Genomic DNA, 19,519 nt, shown 5'->3' on the forward strand with positions numbered 1-19,519 from the left:
TGACGTCTTCTTTTGCGCGTGTGGGCTGCTTTGAGGGTTCACACTAGAGCGCGTTTGCTGTCACATTTTATTTGTAGTGTGAACAAGCAGACAAAAATATCGGATTTGATTAAAAAAAATCGGAATTGAGCATTAAGACCTGCAGTGTGAACGTAGCCTTAGGGTCTTTTGGGATGTCACTCAAGTTTATATGACCATCGAGTGAATACTTTTGGCAATTTAGTGTATATGAGCTAGCTGAAGATAAGCATACAATTAGGAAGAAATATGAATATCTGAAAGTGGAAAATTAGACTTTATAGCATGGTACTGTACAAAATACAAAAAAACCCAAAAACGAGTGCTATAAAAAGAAAAACTAATAAATGGATAACAAATGTAGCATTGGTATTTACACCAGAATACATAAAATACTGCCCAATATGTAGCAATGTTAAATTAGAAAAATGCACAAAAATAAAGACTCAGAAAGTTCTGTTTCCATAAGAAGCGATTTGAGAGATGGAATGCATAATGACCACAGTAAATCTGTAATGAAGACACACTACTGATCAATTTCCCTAATCATGTTCTGACAAATACAAAAATGCATGTGCATCATACACCTCATACACCTGTGAAAGCTTGAAATGACTTGTGTGCAAACACCTTTGGCTGATTTAATTGGCTACTAGAAGAAAAAAAAACCTGTAATTGTTGAAGGTCACAAGCTGTTAACTAACTGTTTCACATCCCACATGATACAGGCAGATGGTACGTCTACAAATCAGTTGCGCCCTGAAACATACGGAGAATAGCTGAAGCACAATCTTTTTGGGTGCTTTTATTTCCCCTTTCTCAAGACGTCACATGAAGATGGCAGTCCAAAGATCACTTGCAATACACTAAAAGAGACAGTCATTAAAAATCTGTTTATATAACTGTCACATAGAGGACGATATCAACATATCCTTGCATGAGAAGCTGGGAGCACTCGCGATATAACTGTCCTACTTATAATAAATAAGGGCATGTTTCACCTAAATGTTGCCATTATACACGTGACACTGGGTGCAACTGATCAAAGTCAGGCTCCATAATATAGTGGCTAAGATTAGGTCTAAGAATAGTTTAGCAGTCTGTAGCACAGTCGCACACTGTTTTATAGTGCGGTCACACCTGTAGTCTGGGCTTCATCGGAAAAACTGTGCTCTATCACACAGGTCTTGTTGTTTGCTTGAATTAAAAATAGAAATTTCTGTCCGCATTAAACACAGGAATGTTCTGAGAAAAAAGGTTTGGAATTTCATGAACCACATACTGGAAGGAGCAGTTTTGGTCTTGTTTTGCAGGATGAATATTTCACTGGGTGACTAAAGAACAGAATAAATCTGTATTTAAAAATAAAGAAAGAAGGCAAAGATGAAAAGAGGGCAGCTTCTATTACAGGAGAATTACACCGTAAAATCCACAAGGAATTAATGACAACAAAAGATACGAGCTGAAGTTTTTACCATGGCTCTGAAAAGTTAGGAAAACTCACTCGAGGCGTGCAATCACTATGAATGACTGAAGAACCCCCAAAACAAGAAGTGAAACAGTCTTATTCGTCCCACAGAATTGCTAAACTTTTGCTTTACGGCCATTTCCTTTTTTTGTGGTTTTGTTTTGTTTGTGACCTGTAAAATCTAAACGCAATCCTGTTTAAAATAATTACACAAATGCTGCTCAATAAAGATGTCAGACTGATACAGCCTAGCCATTATTTTAACCAATTACGAGTTCCCAAATCTCAGGGCTCAAATGGTTGGATTCATCCTAACCAAACTGCATTTTAATTGCAAACCAAAGCAAAGACTTTTAACCTTTCATCAAGATAACAGAATTTTCCTGTAGGCATTTAAAAAACAAAAAAGAAATAATATTGTAATAGTTTAAGGGTTTCCAGCTAAAGAATGTTTGATTTAATCACTATACACACTTTACATTCACAGATAATAGATGTAGATGAGAATGACACTGGGATGGCAGCTGTATTACTATGTGTCTGAAAATTTACAGAAAGAAAAGACACCCCCCCCCCCCCACACACACACACACACACACATTTCCGTACTTCTTTTGATGCTCCATGTCCATTTGAAATAAACAAAACAAAACCTGCCTCAGATATTAATGTAAAACGTACCGAGGGGAGGAGGAGGAAGCTTCTTGCTAGCCTTAACGGAGAGCGTACTGTACTGTTAGCTAGCTGTACTATAAAACCAATTACTGCTTTTAGTTTCATTCTGGACGCTCAGTAAAAGCACACAAACGGCTAAGGTAAGGCTGCAGGTACAATTGTGTCATCACATACTGAGGTGACAGCTCCAAATTAGCTGCATTTTCAATCCTATAAACGATTAACGTCAGCTAACCAGCTGAGGCAAAATAAGCTAGCACGAAACAAGCGGCCACGGGTCACAGGGTATTTAACATTACCGCCGGAGTAAATCTGATATACCCTTTTCCATTCACACTTGCCAAGTTAGCACTGTTAGCCTTAGCTAGCCGCATCTGTCAGTGCAATTCAGGAGCAACCGGAACCTTAACTAGCCGCACAAAACCTACTAGCTAAACACATAACCTCCACAACAAGCGTGCAGATACGGACAAACGCTAAAACATTTGAGCAAGCTCTTGGCTAACGTTGCTTCATTAGCCAGCATGGACGTTGTCAACCACAAATTAATTTGGTCCAAAGGCTGTCTTGGAGTTTGTTTATAACAAGATGTTTCCGCTTATTTATTTATTTTTTAGAAAAGCGTGTCATATCCACAAAGCTAGAAACACGCCAGAGTATTACCTTTACTCCACAACAAGGAAGACGATATATAAATAGCTGTCAGAAGAAAATTAAATGAATATCCCTACCTGAGTCTGAGATGTCTTGAGACGGGAGACAGCGTTCATATTAAGTACCCTCGAGCATGCGCACTGCCTCCAATCCCGGACGCAGCGTTTTTGAGCGTGCAGCTGCTGAAGCTGCAGACAGGGGCTCAGATGGAGTGGTTAAATATAAACTGTTCTCAGTTACTTATCTGTACACTCACTAGGTTGTTAGATTATTTTTGTGAAAAAAAAACCCAACGTTAATACAAAGATAAATCTAGAATACAAACTATATAATATTAGTAGCAGACATACCAAATTTGGGGTTTATGACATGGGCATGCCAGTATCAAACATTTATGTTACACAAAAAGCTATGAAATTCCATAAACTCTGCTGAGTGCAACAAAGAGTAACTCAAATATTTATCCATGGCTTAGTTTCTGAAGAAAAGTACTGTTGCGTGGTAGATCCCATTATCTGCTATGTCCTGTTTACTTCCAGACCTTCTGTGTCAAATATGTGATGGCACTGGAACAGGACAGGAAGTACCCTGGCAAGCACAACAAGCCCTGCCTTTGTCCAGGACTCAAAGCAACCATCAAAATACAACCGCCCAACACATGACAGTTATTACTGATGATTAAATTGTGGGGCCATCACAGAGCGACTCTGGGTAAAATGTTATTTGGCTCTGTCTCTCTTCCTCTCACGCACTGCCTATGTCTTTTTATACCGTCATTTTGTACTTCAGTAATAAAGAAAAAGGGGCAAATACTACTACTAGTAATAAACAAACATATCAGCATTTGTGTTTTTCCCTATATAATATAAGTAAAAAGCCACCACAAAACTGATTACGTTGCACAGCACACAGAAATGACAAAAGAAGAGAGCAGCTATGTCACAGTGAGGCAGATCTAATCTGTCATCCATGTACATGGTTCTCTGGATAACTCATAACTCATCAAGTCTTTTCTATTTCACACTTTGCACCACCCAAGACGCCATTTACCTCCCACTCCAGCCAGAATGGATGTATTATCATGCACACAAATATCAGCACACTCTCTTACATGAAGCATATGTGCAGGCATGTGTTGGGGCTAGGGCACCGTTAAAGCATAGATAGGAACAATGCAACTTAATACATTTGCTCCAGTACTTTAATTACTTTAGTAAATCCGTATTAGAACACAGGGATGCACATGAACCTCACAAAAATGAAAACAACAGTTTAATAATAATAATGGATTGCATTTATATAGCGCTTTTCGGGTACTCAAAGCACTTTACAATTCCACTATTCATTCACTCTCACACACTGGTGGAGGCAAGCTAAAGTTGTAGCCACAGCTGCCCTGGGGCGAGAAGCGAGGCTGCCATATTGCGCCATCGACCCCTCTGGCCATCACCAGTAGGCGGTAGGTGTCTTGCCCAAGGACACAACAACCGAGACTGTCCGAGCCGGGGCTCGAACCGGCAACCTTCCGGTTACAAGACAAACCGCCAACTCTTGAGCCACGATCGACCCGTTTACACAGTCTACACTGGGTTCATTTCTGATTTCTGATTTAATTCCCACATCTCTTGTACTTGATCACCGCTATGCAACCCCATTTAAATACCCCTGTTTTTGATTCAGTATATGTGTCCTCTCATGTCAACAGTTTATTGCAGTCATCCACTGTCACCACACTATACTAACCGAGCCAATTTTAATAGACAGACAAATACCCCAACTGGGGGTGGATGCTCTCACCATCCAAGCCTTTTGGCCAGTACCTTGTCTCACAAACACCCGGTCTTCTTTGCACCTTCCCCCCAATCCCTTTAATAATAACCCTGCTTCACATGGTGAGACCGTCAAATCACAGGGTCCACTTACTGGTGTCCAAATGACCATTAGGGACCTGATTTTCAAAGCTCCTCCATGTACCACACAAAGACCTGTAGCATCACATGAGGAGAACTGACCTCCCCATCTAGCTCGATGGGAAGATAAGGCAATTGAAGGGATTAAATCATCCCTGACTGATTTAGGGCTTCAGTTTGTGGATACCACTCTGAATGTAAGGGGTTCTTTAGCAAGGATGGTGGGTCAATACTTTTGAACTACATTCTCGTCATAGGGCACAAATAGCCAAGAAGATCCATTCTCTTGCAAAACATACTATGGTACTTACCTTTTAGAGGTCAGCCAAGCCACCTAAGCTATATCAGTATACCATGACCATCCTAATGCTGGCCACTCTGCGTGTATTTCTGGTCGTCTGTTTCTCTCTGTCAGGAGGCAATGGACCCTCTGAGCGAGTCGTGCTGCAGCACTGGACCTTCCATTGGTCTGACAGGTTTTGGACAAGTCACCCTTTGAAGCCAAATCAGGAATGTCCCTGAGAGAGAACTCAATCAGTCAGTGAATACTGTTTTCTTTCAGCAGTTAGTACAGCCAAGAGACCTCCACGCAGTCTCTGTCAGCTGTACATGTTTGCATTGGAAGCCACGTGGCTCTGGAGTCACACTGTGGCCAACATTGTTTCACCCAGACATATTACTGAGGACACAGAACTTCAGGTATACTACCCTGTATACTTATGATCTGAGCAAGAATAGAGGGCCAGTTTGACTTGTCCTTTCATTCTGGCTTGACATGAAATTTCCCACTTGTGGGACTAATAAAGGTATCTTATCTTATCTTATCTTATCTTATCTTATCTTATCTTATCTTATCTAACCGAGCTTCAAGTTCTTAGAAAAGCTCTTTGTGTGTTATAATGGGAAGAATAAAGGAAAAGCTCTGTTTAAACAGCAGGACTGTTGCCACAATAAAGCAGGTATATGAAGTGACAGAAAAATAAAATATGCCCTCATATTTTATTTTTCATTCTACCAGAGGTGTGGCCACATCATAGACACCGATATGTCTCTTTGGGGGAAAACTGTACTGCGACATCCTAGTTGTACCAAAATGCATCGTAATGCGTCCTCTGGGACCACGTTAGTATGATCCACTTTGTTTACTGCCACTGGCACTAGAGAAAGAATGAAGCAGAGTTAGGAACAGGTTAAGAAGGCAACTATGCTTCTGTGAATTTCCTGATGACTGCCAGTCATGGTGGTCACTTGGAGCGTTTCAATGGAAGAACTTTCTCAGAAGCCGGATGCAGTGTATTTACAGCATACATGTACTCGTAGCCTACATGCTCACAAAAACAGTAGAGTTTGTGTTCTTAAATTACTCCTAAAGGAACCAGCTTAGAATGTTTGCTGCCCTGAATCATGATAACATACACGTGACACACATTAGAGCTTTTTCTGCCAAATAGGACAAAGAAAATATAGGTCCCTAAAAAAATGCTCTGCTATAACGTTTAAGCCCAAGTTAACACTGGAGTGCTTTAGAAAGCCCTTTTTCATTTTCACTTTCTCACTTTCCACTGCAGGACTTGGACTATAAGGCCATCTCAGAAGTAATTCATAATCAGATTTGGTGAAACATACTTTTACATACACCAAAATCTGCGCCTCAAACTCATGAAATTCTATCTAACCCTGACATAGTTACAACATAACATGTCAAACTTACAATCTTTTCCCTGCATTGTTACTTACACACTTTCGAGTGGGCATTTTCTTTGTTCTATCACCATCATTATGATTTTCACTGTCATTAAGTTCCTTCCATCTTGTGTCTATAACATTTCATTTAGCACCAAAGCTTTGCACCCACTGAGCTACCTAAATAAGTTCCCAGCTTGTGTATTAACTCACTACTAGGACTTAATGTGAGCCTGAAAGAAAGTGACACTCAGTAGCGTGGGCTCCATTGTACCTCTGAAAGGCCGAAGCAGCACTCTGGGTATTGTCTTCTTTAAAGGGGAGTCTGGTTCCCTTGACTACCACAGGATGCCTACCCATAGGCCCTGGGAGAGAGAGAAAAGGCAGGGCCAGAGACGGAGGGAAAAGAGAGCGGAAAGAAGTAAAAAAGGAGGCAAGCCACGTCCCGTCCTTAACTTTATTTGCTTTTTCAAGTTTGTGTTTTCAAAGCAGGCCAGATGGCTGCCACTGGGTTGGGTTGAAGGCCTACAGAGGTGAGGATGTTTCTGAATGTGTGGTTGTCTGTGTGCTGACTGGTTTTGTGAGGCAAACTGCTGAGACATCTCTGTGTATGACTCACACTGACCTACAACAGGCTGTTTTTAGCATCTCTATCAGTCTAATGAACATAACAGAAATGCCGAAAGACCACTGGCCAAACAAGCTGGCGGTTTTTCCTGCAGGCAGCAGCATTACTCTGACATCTATTTATGCCTGTAAAATTTGTTGATGGAGTTTAGCTGGAAAGTGTGCCCATTAATTTGCAATTTTAAAAAGAAAAAGTACAATGGTTTTCTGTCACTTCAATCCAAATTAGTTAATAAGAAATGTAACCGTACCACTTTTGCAGTGTAGTGCATGTTTAATTTATTGGAATTTCTAATGTTATTACTTCGACAGTGACATCCTACTCCCTGTAAACTGAGGGCCATGCGCGTCACACTGCGGCCTCGTAGGTAAGCCCCAGTCTCGTTATAGCTCGCAGTAGAAAGCAGAAAAACAGGTCACATATTGCTTTTCTTCCTTTGGCTGCCTGAAATTGTCATTTTCATTTTGACAGCTAATTGTTTAGCTGGTTTTAGTGCATAACTGGATCTCCCCAGCATGTGATATCACCAGCAGTAGGCCAACCATTACTCAGTAACTTGTTTTAACATGATTTCTCCTGTGAGGCTTTTGAGCCGTGCAGCTCAAAGTTTGTGATGAGTGCACTGACAATTTTGATGAAATGCAACTGAGTGGAAAATAATTTGATCTGGATCTGAATCTGGAGCTTTATAGGCACTAGGAGAGCCCTCAAAGTTATTGTGTGGGCATTTGAGCCTGGCTATGCAGTATGTTTTCGGGTTAGGGTGAATACTTTTACTGGCCTGATGAAAGTGAGAGAGAGTGATGGCTCTCTAAGCCCCAATTAAATCTTCAAATACTTGTTTTTACACGCCAGAGTCCCCTCACTTGAAGTCATGGAACAATTTAGCTCTCCACATTCACTAAATGAATTTAGTGAAAGGCAAAGTCCGCCTGTGTGTGTTTTTTTAATCGCATCAAGGTTACTATTAAAACCAAATTTATAAAGTTTAAAGGACATTTAACTGGTTGGGCATGGTGAAAACTAATTTCAAAAAGTGATGTTTAAAGTCCTGCAAGATGCATGGCCAATAAATAATAAAAATAAACAATCAAAGGAAATAATAACAACAAGATGGTGTTGATTTTTCTGCAGCAAATGGTGTCTTGTCAGACAGGTTCTCTTTGGGGGCATTTTTAGAGATTAAAGGCAAAACTACACCCTCAACCATTTGAAAAGACGTGAATTATGATTTGATAACAAAATACACCTATATATAAAATTAATATTTTAGAGGTAGTTCAATACTATGCAAAAGTATTTAACTACCTCTCACTTCTTTATATATTGCTTTCAAGGAGCCAGACTTTACCATCAGATTTGATCCACCATCTGGAAAAAGTCTAATTATCAACAGCTTAATTTTTCAACAATGTAGTAAAAGTATATCTAGATAGAAAATCACAACCAAACTCATGAACTGGCCTGCCAAAGCCCAGAGTGGGATCATCTCAAGACAGAAAAAAAGAAAAGAAAAAGCCTGGATAACGATGAATGAAAACTACTTAATAAAATTACATGAAAGATGCCTAAGAGAGTTCAAACTGTGTGAAGAATAAATATGTTCATACAAAATGACCATGCATTTGCCTGATATACTGTATTTCCATGTAAACTGCATCACCTATGTCCCGTTATCCAAGCAATGTATAAAAATGAGGGATAGCTTCTGACTTTAACGCTGTATTGTATTCAATTACATTCTTTGGCTACGTCCACACGTACACGGGTATTTTTGAAAACGGAGATTTTCCGTTTTCGTTTTAAAAAATAATCCCGTCCACACGTAAAGGCAGAAATGAAGGAAAACGCTGCTAGGAACATGCCAAAGCAGCAGGTGGCGCTATATTCCTAACCGTGTAGAAATGTTGGCCAATCAGAAGTCCAGAAGTAAACAAAGCTGGAGAGTAAATGTGTGTATATATGTAAGCATTTAAACACTGCAGAGAGTACAATTAACAGTATTGTAGAAATTCATTTCACCGAAACAATAACGTGGCGCACACTGTGACGTCAAAAAAGGCGCACATCTTTGACGCTGCGTTTTCTCCGTTTTTCTCGTCCACACCTAAATGCAAAAACGGAGTTTTAGAAAACATCCACCCTGGCCGGAGTTTTTAAAAATCTCCGTTTTCGTGTGGACGAAAGGTGCAAACACATAGAAAAATCTGCGTTTTCAAAAATACCCGGGTACGTGTGGACATAGCCTTTGTCAGTTTAAAAACGCAGGCTATGGGGTAGCTGAAATAGTTAGCTTAAACTGTCTGCCAAAGGTAGACTTATCATCAAGCAACAACAACTGCTAACAAAAGTAACAGGTAAGTAGGCTTAACCTAAAAGAAACGGGATATTAAAGTAATAAAAACGGCTTAAATAATTATCTAAAACGAGTAGCTAATAGGTAAAGCTAGCAATAATGTTAAAATTGTGTTAGCATATAGTTTAAAGTTAAAACTAGTGGAAGAGTTAGAGTCAAAGTAAACCCACTCTCAGGTAGGACAAAGTCTACAATGGCTTCTACAGTGTGTCAACATAAAACACAACACTGAATAACATCCAGTTTCAAATAAGGATACATGAGTCTATTTTGCTGGGCTGTGGAGGTACATCACACCAAAAAAGGCTTGGTGACCACTGATTGTTCTGTAGAGTGTTTCTCTGTGTATTGTGCCCTCTAGTGGCTGCCTGGTGCTGTGTCTGTGCCTGTCTGTGGTCACCCTGCTGTTACAGAGCCTGTGGGTGCCACTGGAGATGACCAAAGATGATCCTGCAGGGAGCTCACCCGAGGATCTGGGTAACTCATACACACGAACACACAGTTTAGTTTACAAGTGGATTTAGTTTCCTATTAAAACTTTTCTGAAAATGCAAAAATGGTAATACATTAGCGCGCACCCACATTACCATAGTTATGGGCAACAGTGATTATGAAAGAAGCTCTTTGTGTGCAGAGATTAAGATCTGACCTGACTGATTTGCCAGTGTTATATGAAGATTTGTACACAGTTCCCGGTGGGCCCTCCCAGGCGTCTGACAGTTGTGGGTTTGTGGCCAATCCCAAAATCATTTGTCTGGCTAAACTGTTTCTCTAAAGGAAGGCATTTAAGATGGTGTAGACAAGGTTGTTTGGGAAGGTTTCTTAATTCACTTCACTTGACTTATATGAAGTGTGGTAATGCCACACATAGGAATACATTTATACATAATATGCTTCTACAGTGAATAAAAATAGCTGTCTTGTGAGGATTAGTAACCAAATATATACACTTAACATAAGAAAGAGCCAGCTCTTTTGTGAAAGACTTGAACAATGTGCCTACCAGTGAATCGGTTTCAAAATGCAACCACAAAAGATGATACTTGTCTAAACATTCCGATGCTTTTCGTCTCAAATTCTAGGAAAATTGTTTTTAGCAGACAGTATAACCCACTCCTGCATTTAAGCCACTGACACACACAGCCACAATTGCTTTGTGCTCTGTGGGACCCACCAGAAGTTGTGTACAAAGAGCCACCCAGCAGTAGTTGTACTGGAAAAAATACCACATGGGAATATGGCCTGTATTTATATAGCGCTTTACTAGTCCCTAAGGACCCCAAAGCGCTTTACATATCCAGTCATCCACCCATTCACACACTGGTGATGGCAAGCTACATTGTAGCCACAGCCACCCTGGGGCGCACTGACAGAGGCGAGGCTGCCGGACACTGTTGCCACCGTGCCCTCTGATCACCACCAGTAGGCAACGGGTGAAGTGTCTTGCCCAAGGACACAACGACCGAGACTGTCTGAGCTGGGGCTCGAACCGGCAACCTTCCGATTACAAGGCGAACTCCCAACTCTTGAGCCACGATCGCCCCACAATAGCTGTACACAATTAATTCAGCTCCCATTTATCACCAAACATTCATCTCTGTGGAAAATCTGCAGTTTTGCAAAGTTATTTGATATATTAAATCTTAAAATGATGCCCGATTGCACTGATATTGTATTATGAAAATTCAGGATTTCTTATTTTTTGCACATTTGTCACACTTACAGTTTTCTGATCATCAAACACATTTAATATTAGACAAAGATGACCCGAGTAAATACAAAATGCAGTTTTTGAAGGATGATTTCATTCATTCATTTCCTACCTGCCCTTTGTGGAAAAAGTAATTGCCCCTCCTATTAAATTATGAAATAACGGTAATTAACCACATTGTTTTGGAAAGCTGAGTTCAGTTTCACTTTCCACACCGTGACCTGATTACTGCCAGACCTGCTGATTCAAGAAATCACTTAAACAGAACATGTCTGACAAAGTGAAGCAGGCTAAAAGAGTTTGAAAATCAACACATCATGGTACGATTTAAAGAACAAACAGAGAGGCAAAGACATTGACATCCAATAGGCTGCAAGAGCTTACAAAGGCTTTCTAAGGTTTTGGGACTCCTGTGAACGACAGCGAGAACCATTATCCAGAAATGGAGAAAACTTGGAATAGCGGCAAATCTTTCCAGGAATACCAACCAAAATGACTCCAACAGTGCACTGACAACTCATCCAGGAGGACACAAAAGGACCCAGAAAAACATCTGAAGAACAGCAGGCAGGGAGAAAAGTGATGATTCTAAGGGGGCTTGACTGACAGGGGGCCTATAAAAGCGTAGATGTTTGGTTCACAAAGTATTTATGAACGCGTTTGTTTTCTAGCATTAGTTTTGCTTTTTGGGGATTTTTTTTGGCAACAAGGAATAAAATCCAGTGAGCCTCTGACCCAGCGTTTGATCCCTTTGGCATCTCTGCTCCAATTTCCAAGTGTGAACTCTTAGATCCAACCTTCTGAACTGCTTATCTCGCAGAGGCTTATTTTTGATGCACATAATTGATTGAACCATCAATTCTGCTATCTACCAGGAAATCCTGAAAGACAACGTCTGGGGAGCAGTTTTTGCCTTTGAGCTCAGTGGCACTTGGGTTAAGCAGCAGGACAATGATCATATGCAAGTGCACCTCTGATTGGCTAATGGAGAGACCCAGTCAATTCTGTACTTCAACCCCAGTAAGATACGTTAGTACGATGACAACAGGCCTAAAAACCCTCCACTGTGGCTAAATTAAAACAATTCTGCACAAAAGAATGGGCCAAAATTCTTTTTCAGTGTAGTAAAAGAGTATTTGTCTGTTATCACAAAGGCTTGATTGTACTTCTTGCTGCCAAGGTTGACACAACCAATTATTAGGTTTAGCTGCCAACTACTTTTTCACATACGCCAGGTCGGTTTGGATAACTTTTTTCTCATAATAAATGAAATCATCATTTAGAAACTGCATTTTGTATTTATTCCGGTTATCTTTGTCTATTATAAGAATTTGTTTAAGGATTTGTAACATGTAACTGTGACAAATATATGAAAAAAAAAGAAAAAGAAAACACAAATGAGGAATGATTTGAATTTGATTTGAAACATTTTCTATTTTCTACGTCTGCAACTTCAAAGTAAAGGTTGCAGACATGTAAACATACAGAAACACATGATTTTACTAGCTGCACAATCTTTACAAGCTTTGAACTATTACAGTCATGCAGTTAGTTTGTAAGTTATTGCAGGGTCCCATGTCCTCTCTCATTGTCTCTGCACCCAAAGGAGCCCTGGCAGGCCAGTAATAACATGTTGACAATCAGCTGAGCAAACAAAGATGAAATGACATTATGATTTTCTCTGTGCATCACACGTTAAAGCCAGTGTAGCACTCAATATTTGATGCTCAATGCCAGCAAAACTATTTTAAAATGCTCTTTGTGAATAGAATTTTTGTTTGGTCAAGACATCCTCAATATATTACGCTGTTTCACTCTGAACTCTTTAAGCATCATCATCAGTATTTATGGCAACATACAGTCGCTATTTTCACAGTTAGAGGGCTGTCTAACTGAGGTTCTGACAATGAAAAATGCTGCTTTAGGTCACCCAGTTACTATATATTCAGTCCACATGCCCAAACTCAAGAAGTAGAGGGTTCTTGTTTAACTTGTCATAATAGTCAGTGTTAAAAATATCACTGTAACCTACCTCCTTTGGTCAACTAGCAAGATGTATGTATGGTGACGTAGGGCAACTGACCTCTTTTTTCATGTATGTGTACAGTTGTGGTGAGAAGTCTACAACTGTCAGAAGGACTATTATAAATTTGCACAAATCTTTTAATAGGTTTACGGTTCTACAGTGTCTTTTAACTTCACTGGGCCAAGGCCTATTAACTTCTCATTAGCGATCATGGTGGACTACAACTGGTAGTGTTTCTTTGCAAGCATAGAAAGGATTTATTCACCAGCCCTCACTGGATTGACCAATACTCAGAACTTTGGGAAAGTCCAAGGAACTTGGTGAAGAGCTAAGAAACAGAATTGTAGATTTATACAAGTTGGAGCCATTTCTAAACAACTGCGGATTCCAAGGTCATAATTCAGACAGTTATACGTAAGCACAAGTTATTCAGATGTGTCACCACTTTGCAAAGGTCTGGAGGAAGACTCAAACTGTCACCCTTAGATGAGAGGAAATCGGTTAAGATAGTTAGGAAAACCCCATGAACCAGGAAGGTTCAAGTCTGCCATGAATGGGAAACTGCTGGAACACCAGCGTCACCGTCAACACTGAAATGAATCTTACTGAGAAGGTGCAGACCAAAAAATCAACACCACTGACCTCGACTGAAGTTTGCGTCTGCCTACGGGGACAAGCCTCCTGTAGAAAAGTTTGATGGTCAAACAAGTCAAAAAATTGAGCTAGTGGTCACAATGACATGAGGTATGTTTGAAGGTATAAAGGTGAGGTTTTCAAATTTAAGAACACTACAGCAACTGTCCAGCATGATGGTGGTAGCGCGGTGCTTCGGGGCTGTTTTGCTGCCAGTGGTACTGGTGCATTGCACGAAGTGGATGGAGCAGTTAAAAAAAGAGGACTACTTCCAGATTCTTCAACTACACCTCACATCAACAGTTAGAAGATTGGAGCACATAGAAACACAAGTGGGTGTTCCAACAGGACAATGATGCCAGACACACAACAAAACTGGTTCTGGAACGGCTAAAGAAGGATAACATTAAGCTGCTGGAATGGTGTTTCCAAAGCGCCGAATTCACCCCTGTTAAAAATTTGTGGACAACACTTAAAAGCTGGATCCATTTCAGGAAACCAAACAATTCAAATCAACTATAATAATTCTGCCTTGCAGAGTGAACTAATTATGCCATAAATATCTGCTCGAGGTGGAACTTGCTATGGGAAATTTAACCAACTATTAGTGGGGTTGTATGTGGGTCTTTATGTATACTTTGACGATCAAAGAAAATTCAACATTTAAGTCAGTAACAGTTTGTGCTACTCAATCATATCTACCCTTGAAAAAGAAAAGTTCAAAGAAATCATTAAAAGTCCAAAATTCATGCCCATGAGGTGGGGATGTAAACTCCTAACCATGACTGTATATCACCTCAGAGACTTTTCTTTTTGCTTGATTATTATTATTATTGTTGTTTATTTAAATTTTTGATTTATTAGATAGCGATAGTGAAGAAAGACAGGACAGCAGAGTAAGAGAGTTTGAAAACATGCAGCAAAGGGCTGTGGGCGGGACTCAAACCCAGTCTGCTTCAAGTCCAACCGGCAAACTGGAACGCTAAAGAGCCTTTTCTAAAGCACGTGAGGTCAGTATTTTGAACTAGCGTGACCTCTAATAAAGAATGTGCTAGCATTCGCTAAATAGACTGGTCTCCCTCCTGGTTCATCATTCATTGTTGCTCAGTCAGGAAACCTTAAAGTCACATTTTAACCCACTGAGTTTGCTATTTCTTGGGGTTTATGGGACAAGGTTTGAGCAAATAAGTTTAGTCAAATAAAATGCAATAGTGCTCTTTGTAGTGAAAGAGTGTGTTTTTATGAATACCTTTATTTAATAGACTAATAATATTCATTTTAGACTTAATAACACCACTTCTAGATTACAACATGTGACATACTCTATGCGTATACTTTAAATTACAGGTCAGCGTGGGCTTAGCTTTCGTAACCTGGCTCTTCGCTTGGAGGCTTTGAATACTCAGGTACAGAGGCTGAGCAGAGAGAAAGATGGCTCCAAGCTGACCAGAAATGATCTCACTTTGCTGCTGCAAAGGTATTGATTTGTGGAGCTCAGTATTTTTAAATATAGATATGACTTATAGTGCATTTTTGTGGTCACACATGGGTTTCTGCTTTTTCCCAGCTTCAGACAGGACCAGCAAGGTTTGGCTCGTTTAGTAGAAAGAGAGCTGAAAAGAGTATCACAGAGGCTTGATCAGCTCAGCCGTCACCACCAGCACCACCATCAGGCTGAAGCTCCAACACCACTTGTTAGCCGTAGATCACACACAGGTGAAGTCCAGGCTTTTATCACTTCCAATATTTCTTAAATGACTTAACATGGTTTACATTGTGTTTACAATGATCAACCTCGATTCTCTTAAACTAAAACGATAATACAGGAATAGACTTACCATATGTGCTCACTTTTTTCTTGACTTCAAGAGACAGTTTTGTATTTCATTGTTCAGTTTGGATTTGTTATTTCCTGTGGGTGGAAATTGTAAACTTGTACGCAATGGTTTGGGCACCCATGAGCAAATAATATTTGCTTTAGTGGTAATTATTGAAGTAAAAATAAAGGGAATACAACCCCTACAATAACAAACAGACATTAAAAATAAATCTTTCTTCAAATGTAAACACATCAAAAATTGTGATTAGGAATTTTCTGCTCACTACAGCTTCAAAGCTACAATGAGCAAATTTGCTGACTCTAAACCTTGTTCTGACCAAAAGTCGCTCTAAGCAGCTAAAAAACAATTCCAGCTTGCAGTTTCTGTAGGAATTAAAATGAGGGAGTTGTGGTAGTCAAGATGAGATCTGGGGAAAAAAACTTCTGGAAGAAACTCTATCTGCTGAACCAAAAGACAAAGTAAACCCTGTCATATTCAGTCATATGCATAGGGGCTGTGAGAAGGTTTAGCTGGCGTGGACACCTAACTATGTGAATGTCATAACTTCAGAATGAGACAACGTATGAGTTTCAAATTTATACCATAGGGGTATCTACTAAAAATCTTGGATGAGTTCGAATCTCAGTGACCTTGACCTCAAGGTCAGTAGAAGTTTTCTGAAAATCTTGTGAATATTTTAAATTTCATTCAAATATTCACAGCACAGGTGTGTCTACTAGGAGGCTGAGGGGTTGTGCTGGCAGTTGTCAGTGTTTTTGAATCGTCCTAGTGTCAAATCATACGTGTCAAGAATTAGAAGTCAGTTGTACAAGTCTGAAGTTACTCACACATTTTATTTTTTATTTTATTTTTGTAGAGCAGATAATGCTTTTTGTTTCAGACACATCTCCTCATTAGCCAATCATCACCTACACACTTCAAAAGCTGTCTGCCAATTTAGGAGGTCAGTAATTTGATCCCCAGCTCCCGCATCTCTACATCAGAGTATCCTTGGGTAAGGTACTAAACTCCAAGCACCCTGTAATGGCTCCATCGGGTTTGCATATGTCCATGAGTGCTAAAAACCTATCTATGGATGCAGCTCATAGAGTTCTTTGCATGCTAGTTGAGAGTAAAAAAGTGGGTAACACTTTACAATGCAGCCCACAACTAAGGGGGTAATTCCGCTGTAATTAAATGGCTTTATAATGTATTTTATTTGGAATTGCAATTATATTTGCCTAAAACTACTTAAAGGCAGTTTCACTAGAAGAAGGAGGTAAAAAGTCAGGTTTTTACAGGAAACAAAGAAATAATGATACTGTCAGTAACCTTAAGTATTACGTTATTCATTGGTAACATTGCGGAAAAATAAACAATATTTCTCCTTCTTTCAACAAAAGTATTCGGTAAATATAGAGTGGCTTAACTTTGCCTACCTTTGATTATTTGTAGATAAATATATTTACACTGTAATTTCAATTAAACACATTGAAATCCTATTTAATTACAGGAAAATTGTGCCCTTAGTTATGGGCTGTATTATAAAGTGTTACTGTCAATTGACTATGCACTAAACAGGGAAAGGAAAAAACACTTACGATGGCCAAATCGAACAATTTTAGAATTCAAAAAAATTCAAGTTACTACTGGGTTTTTTCAAATCAGTGACTGAATAGAAACAAACACAGACGGTGGCTCGTGTGTCCTCTTTTGAAAGAACTTCTCTTATCTGCTGCACTAACAGCTTCTACATGTAGCCTCATCATAAAAGTCCTTGTGTGAACAACGTAAAGCAATGTCTGGATATAAAAGACTTCTTTGAGGGACAAATAAATGCTAAATTGTGCCATTTGGCCAAGAAAGCCATAGGAATTTGATAAAATAACACCTTGCAAATCTCAAAGGAGTGCGAGCTCAAGCTTTTCGAATGACTCCCACTGTTCTCTGACTTCAACATTATTGAAAATCTGCAGGGGAATTTTAAACATATACAAGACCACCTAAAACTATTTCAGGAGTTATAGTTATCCGCAGGACATTGCAGACAAAATAAAGACAGACTTTTAGCTTGATACAAAACAGATGACTTAATGGGATGCCGAAACTTTTGCACAACCCAAAGTTATAGTTACTTAACTTCAATTTAAAATTTGCAAAAAGTGAATTGCCATTTTTTATATTACCATTTTTTCCATTCAGAATTTGTAAATTGTCAGTATACAACTGTATATCCTGTATATATAAAGATTCTTTGCAACTGAAATATGTAAAATCAAAGGTGTATTTTTTCAAGTTCAAATTATTAAAAATATATTCAGTATAATATTTTCAGTATAACAATCAAGTATATTAAATTTTATCAGATTCCATTAAATTTAACAATTTAACTATGAAACAAAATGACATGGAAATTTACATATAATCAAATTATTAGTTAGTTCAAGTTTTCCAAAACCAAATTTGAGGAGATTAAATTTGGCTGACTGGGTCTCACTGAGAGGTCGGGCATATAAATCTTTCCTAGTTTAACTTAATTTTAGAGTTCCCTTCATTAGAAGCACTCCATTGTTCAAGATCCAATAAGAATTATACTTTTTTAAATTAAACTGTGCTTTGGCTATACTAAATTTAAAAAAAATCCCAATAATTGGCTGGTTACTTACCTCTCTGTGGGTGCCTGTATTGGTACAGTGATCCTCTGAGCCAAATGTATGGTTCACAGCCTTAGAAAAGGTTAACCACACAGTGAAATTAACAAGCTGTGATAATAGAAGGTGTGAATGGTGGGTCTACAGGTCAGTGTGTGTGCAGGTGGTTATGGGGGATGAAGTCCTTGAATAGAAGTTTAACAAGTCCCACATAGCCAGCACCAATCCACTGGGCATGGGGAGGGAAAAAAGTTTACGTTACGACCCTCCTGTGAGGTGTCAGGTGAGAGTCGGGTTACGCACGCCAGTTAGCACGCGAAAGATTGTATGGGTATGTGAGTGCTGGGGATGGGTAAGTATGATTCAAAAAGTAGAATTCATATAGTTTAGGCCACACAGACACCATCACATGGATATGCTTGTAGACACACTTCTGTGGACATGCATGTCCACATGTGCCACCCGCATATTCAGAGGCACATACTTCCCTCCAATACCAGCCTATTCGCCCCTCACCCTCTCCCTCCTACATTACCTCACACTCATAAAATATGTCTGAATTACCCAGGAGTCCTTTCACCAACTTGTCTGCCCATACTCCTGTTTTTGCAGAAGGTTTTTTTTTCTTTCTGCTGTGCTCGTATAGCATAACACTGTTTTTAGGTGCTCATGCTTCAGCTCAGCCTACAAGTTTTCTTCTCTCTTTCCCTTTTTACTAGGTTGTTTTACACAGTTAAGGACTGTGTACTTTGGCAAGGCCAGCATGGTAAATGGGAATGTTTGGTAGGAGGCAGGTGTGTCAGGTGTGCGTGAGTGCATTCATTCCAGTTGATTGACATGGGCTAGAGATGGTGGGGGGTTTACGGGAAAGGGTCTCTGAGAGCACTAGTCTAATACCTCATACAGGCATGGCAGCACTATACATTGTGCTGATGGCTGCTACTCACTGTGCACATTTCAGTCAAGAGGTTGTATATCAAAGTTATTGTCCGCTGTTCTTCATTAGCCGAGTTGAGGTGACTCAACAGTATACGTTTTGTTACTGATGCAGGAATTAAAGAATAATGGTGCATTCAAAAGTGCCATAAAAAGGAAAAAAAAAGTTTGACGGTTAATATGTTACCCCACAGGGTCCAACGAGAAGTGTCAAGTGCCAGTGGATCCTGCATATCCAGTATGTGCAGAGAAGGTGGAGGTGAGAAAGTGGAAATGTTTTGGAGTGCAAATTTAATTGGTGTATTGGAATGCTTATGCCTATATTAAAATGCTTTAAAAAAACATATATA

At 39.5% G+C, this 19,519-nt stretch overlaps 2 protein-coding genes across 3 annotated transcripts in view; one reads left to right on the forward strand and one right to left on the reverse strand.

Annotated features, from left to right (window-relative positions):
- Nucleotides 1–2,994, reverse strand: part of tbc1d24 (TBC1 domain family, member 24) — a 13,506-nt gene extending 10,512 nt beyond the window's left edge. For both annotated transcript variants that reach the window (XM_005748462.2, XM_005748461.1), the window contains exon 1: nt 2,893–2,994. The gene's annotated coding sequence lies outside the window, so the exon portion shown is untranslated. The remainder of the gene's footprint in view (nt 1–2,892) is intronic.
- A 6,781-nt stretch (nt 2,995–9,775) lies between these two features.
- Nucleotides 9,776–19,519, forward strand: part of LOC102215210 (alpha-1,6-mannosylglycoprotein 6-beta-N-acetylglucosaminyltransferase B-like) — a 19,866-nt gene continuing 10,122 nt past the window's right edge. The window contains exons 1-4 of the mRNA XM_013914774.1: nt 9,776–9,869; nt 15,110–15,239; nt 15,330–15,478; nt 19,364–19,428. Of these exons, the coding sequence (XP_013770228.1) occupies nt 9,827–9,869; nt 15,110–15,239; nt 15,330–15,478; nt 19,364–19,428 (387 nt within the window). The 5' untranslated portion in view covers nt 9,776–9,826. The remainder of the gene's footprint in view (nt 9,870–15,109; nt 15,240–15,329; nt 15,479–19,363; nt 19,429–19,519) is intronic.

Source organism: Pundamilia nyererei, unplaced genomic scaffold, assembly GCF_000239375.1.
Source record: "Pundamilia nyererei isolate P.nyererei 1_Seehausen unplaced genomic scaffold, PunNye1.0 scaffold00223, whole genome shotgun sequence".
NCBI classification, from domain to species: domain Eukaryota; kingdom Metazoa; phylum Chordata; class Actinopteri; order Cichliformes; family Cichlidae; genus Pundamilia; species Pundamilia nyererei.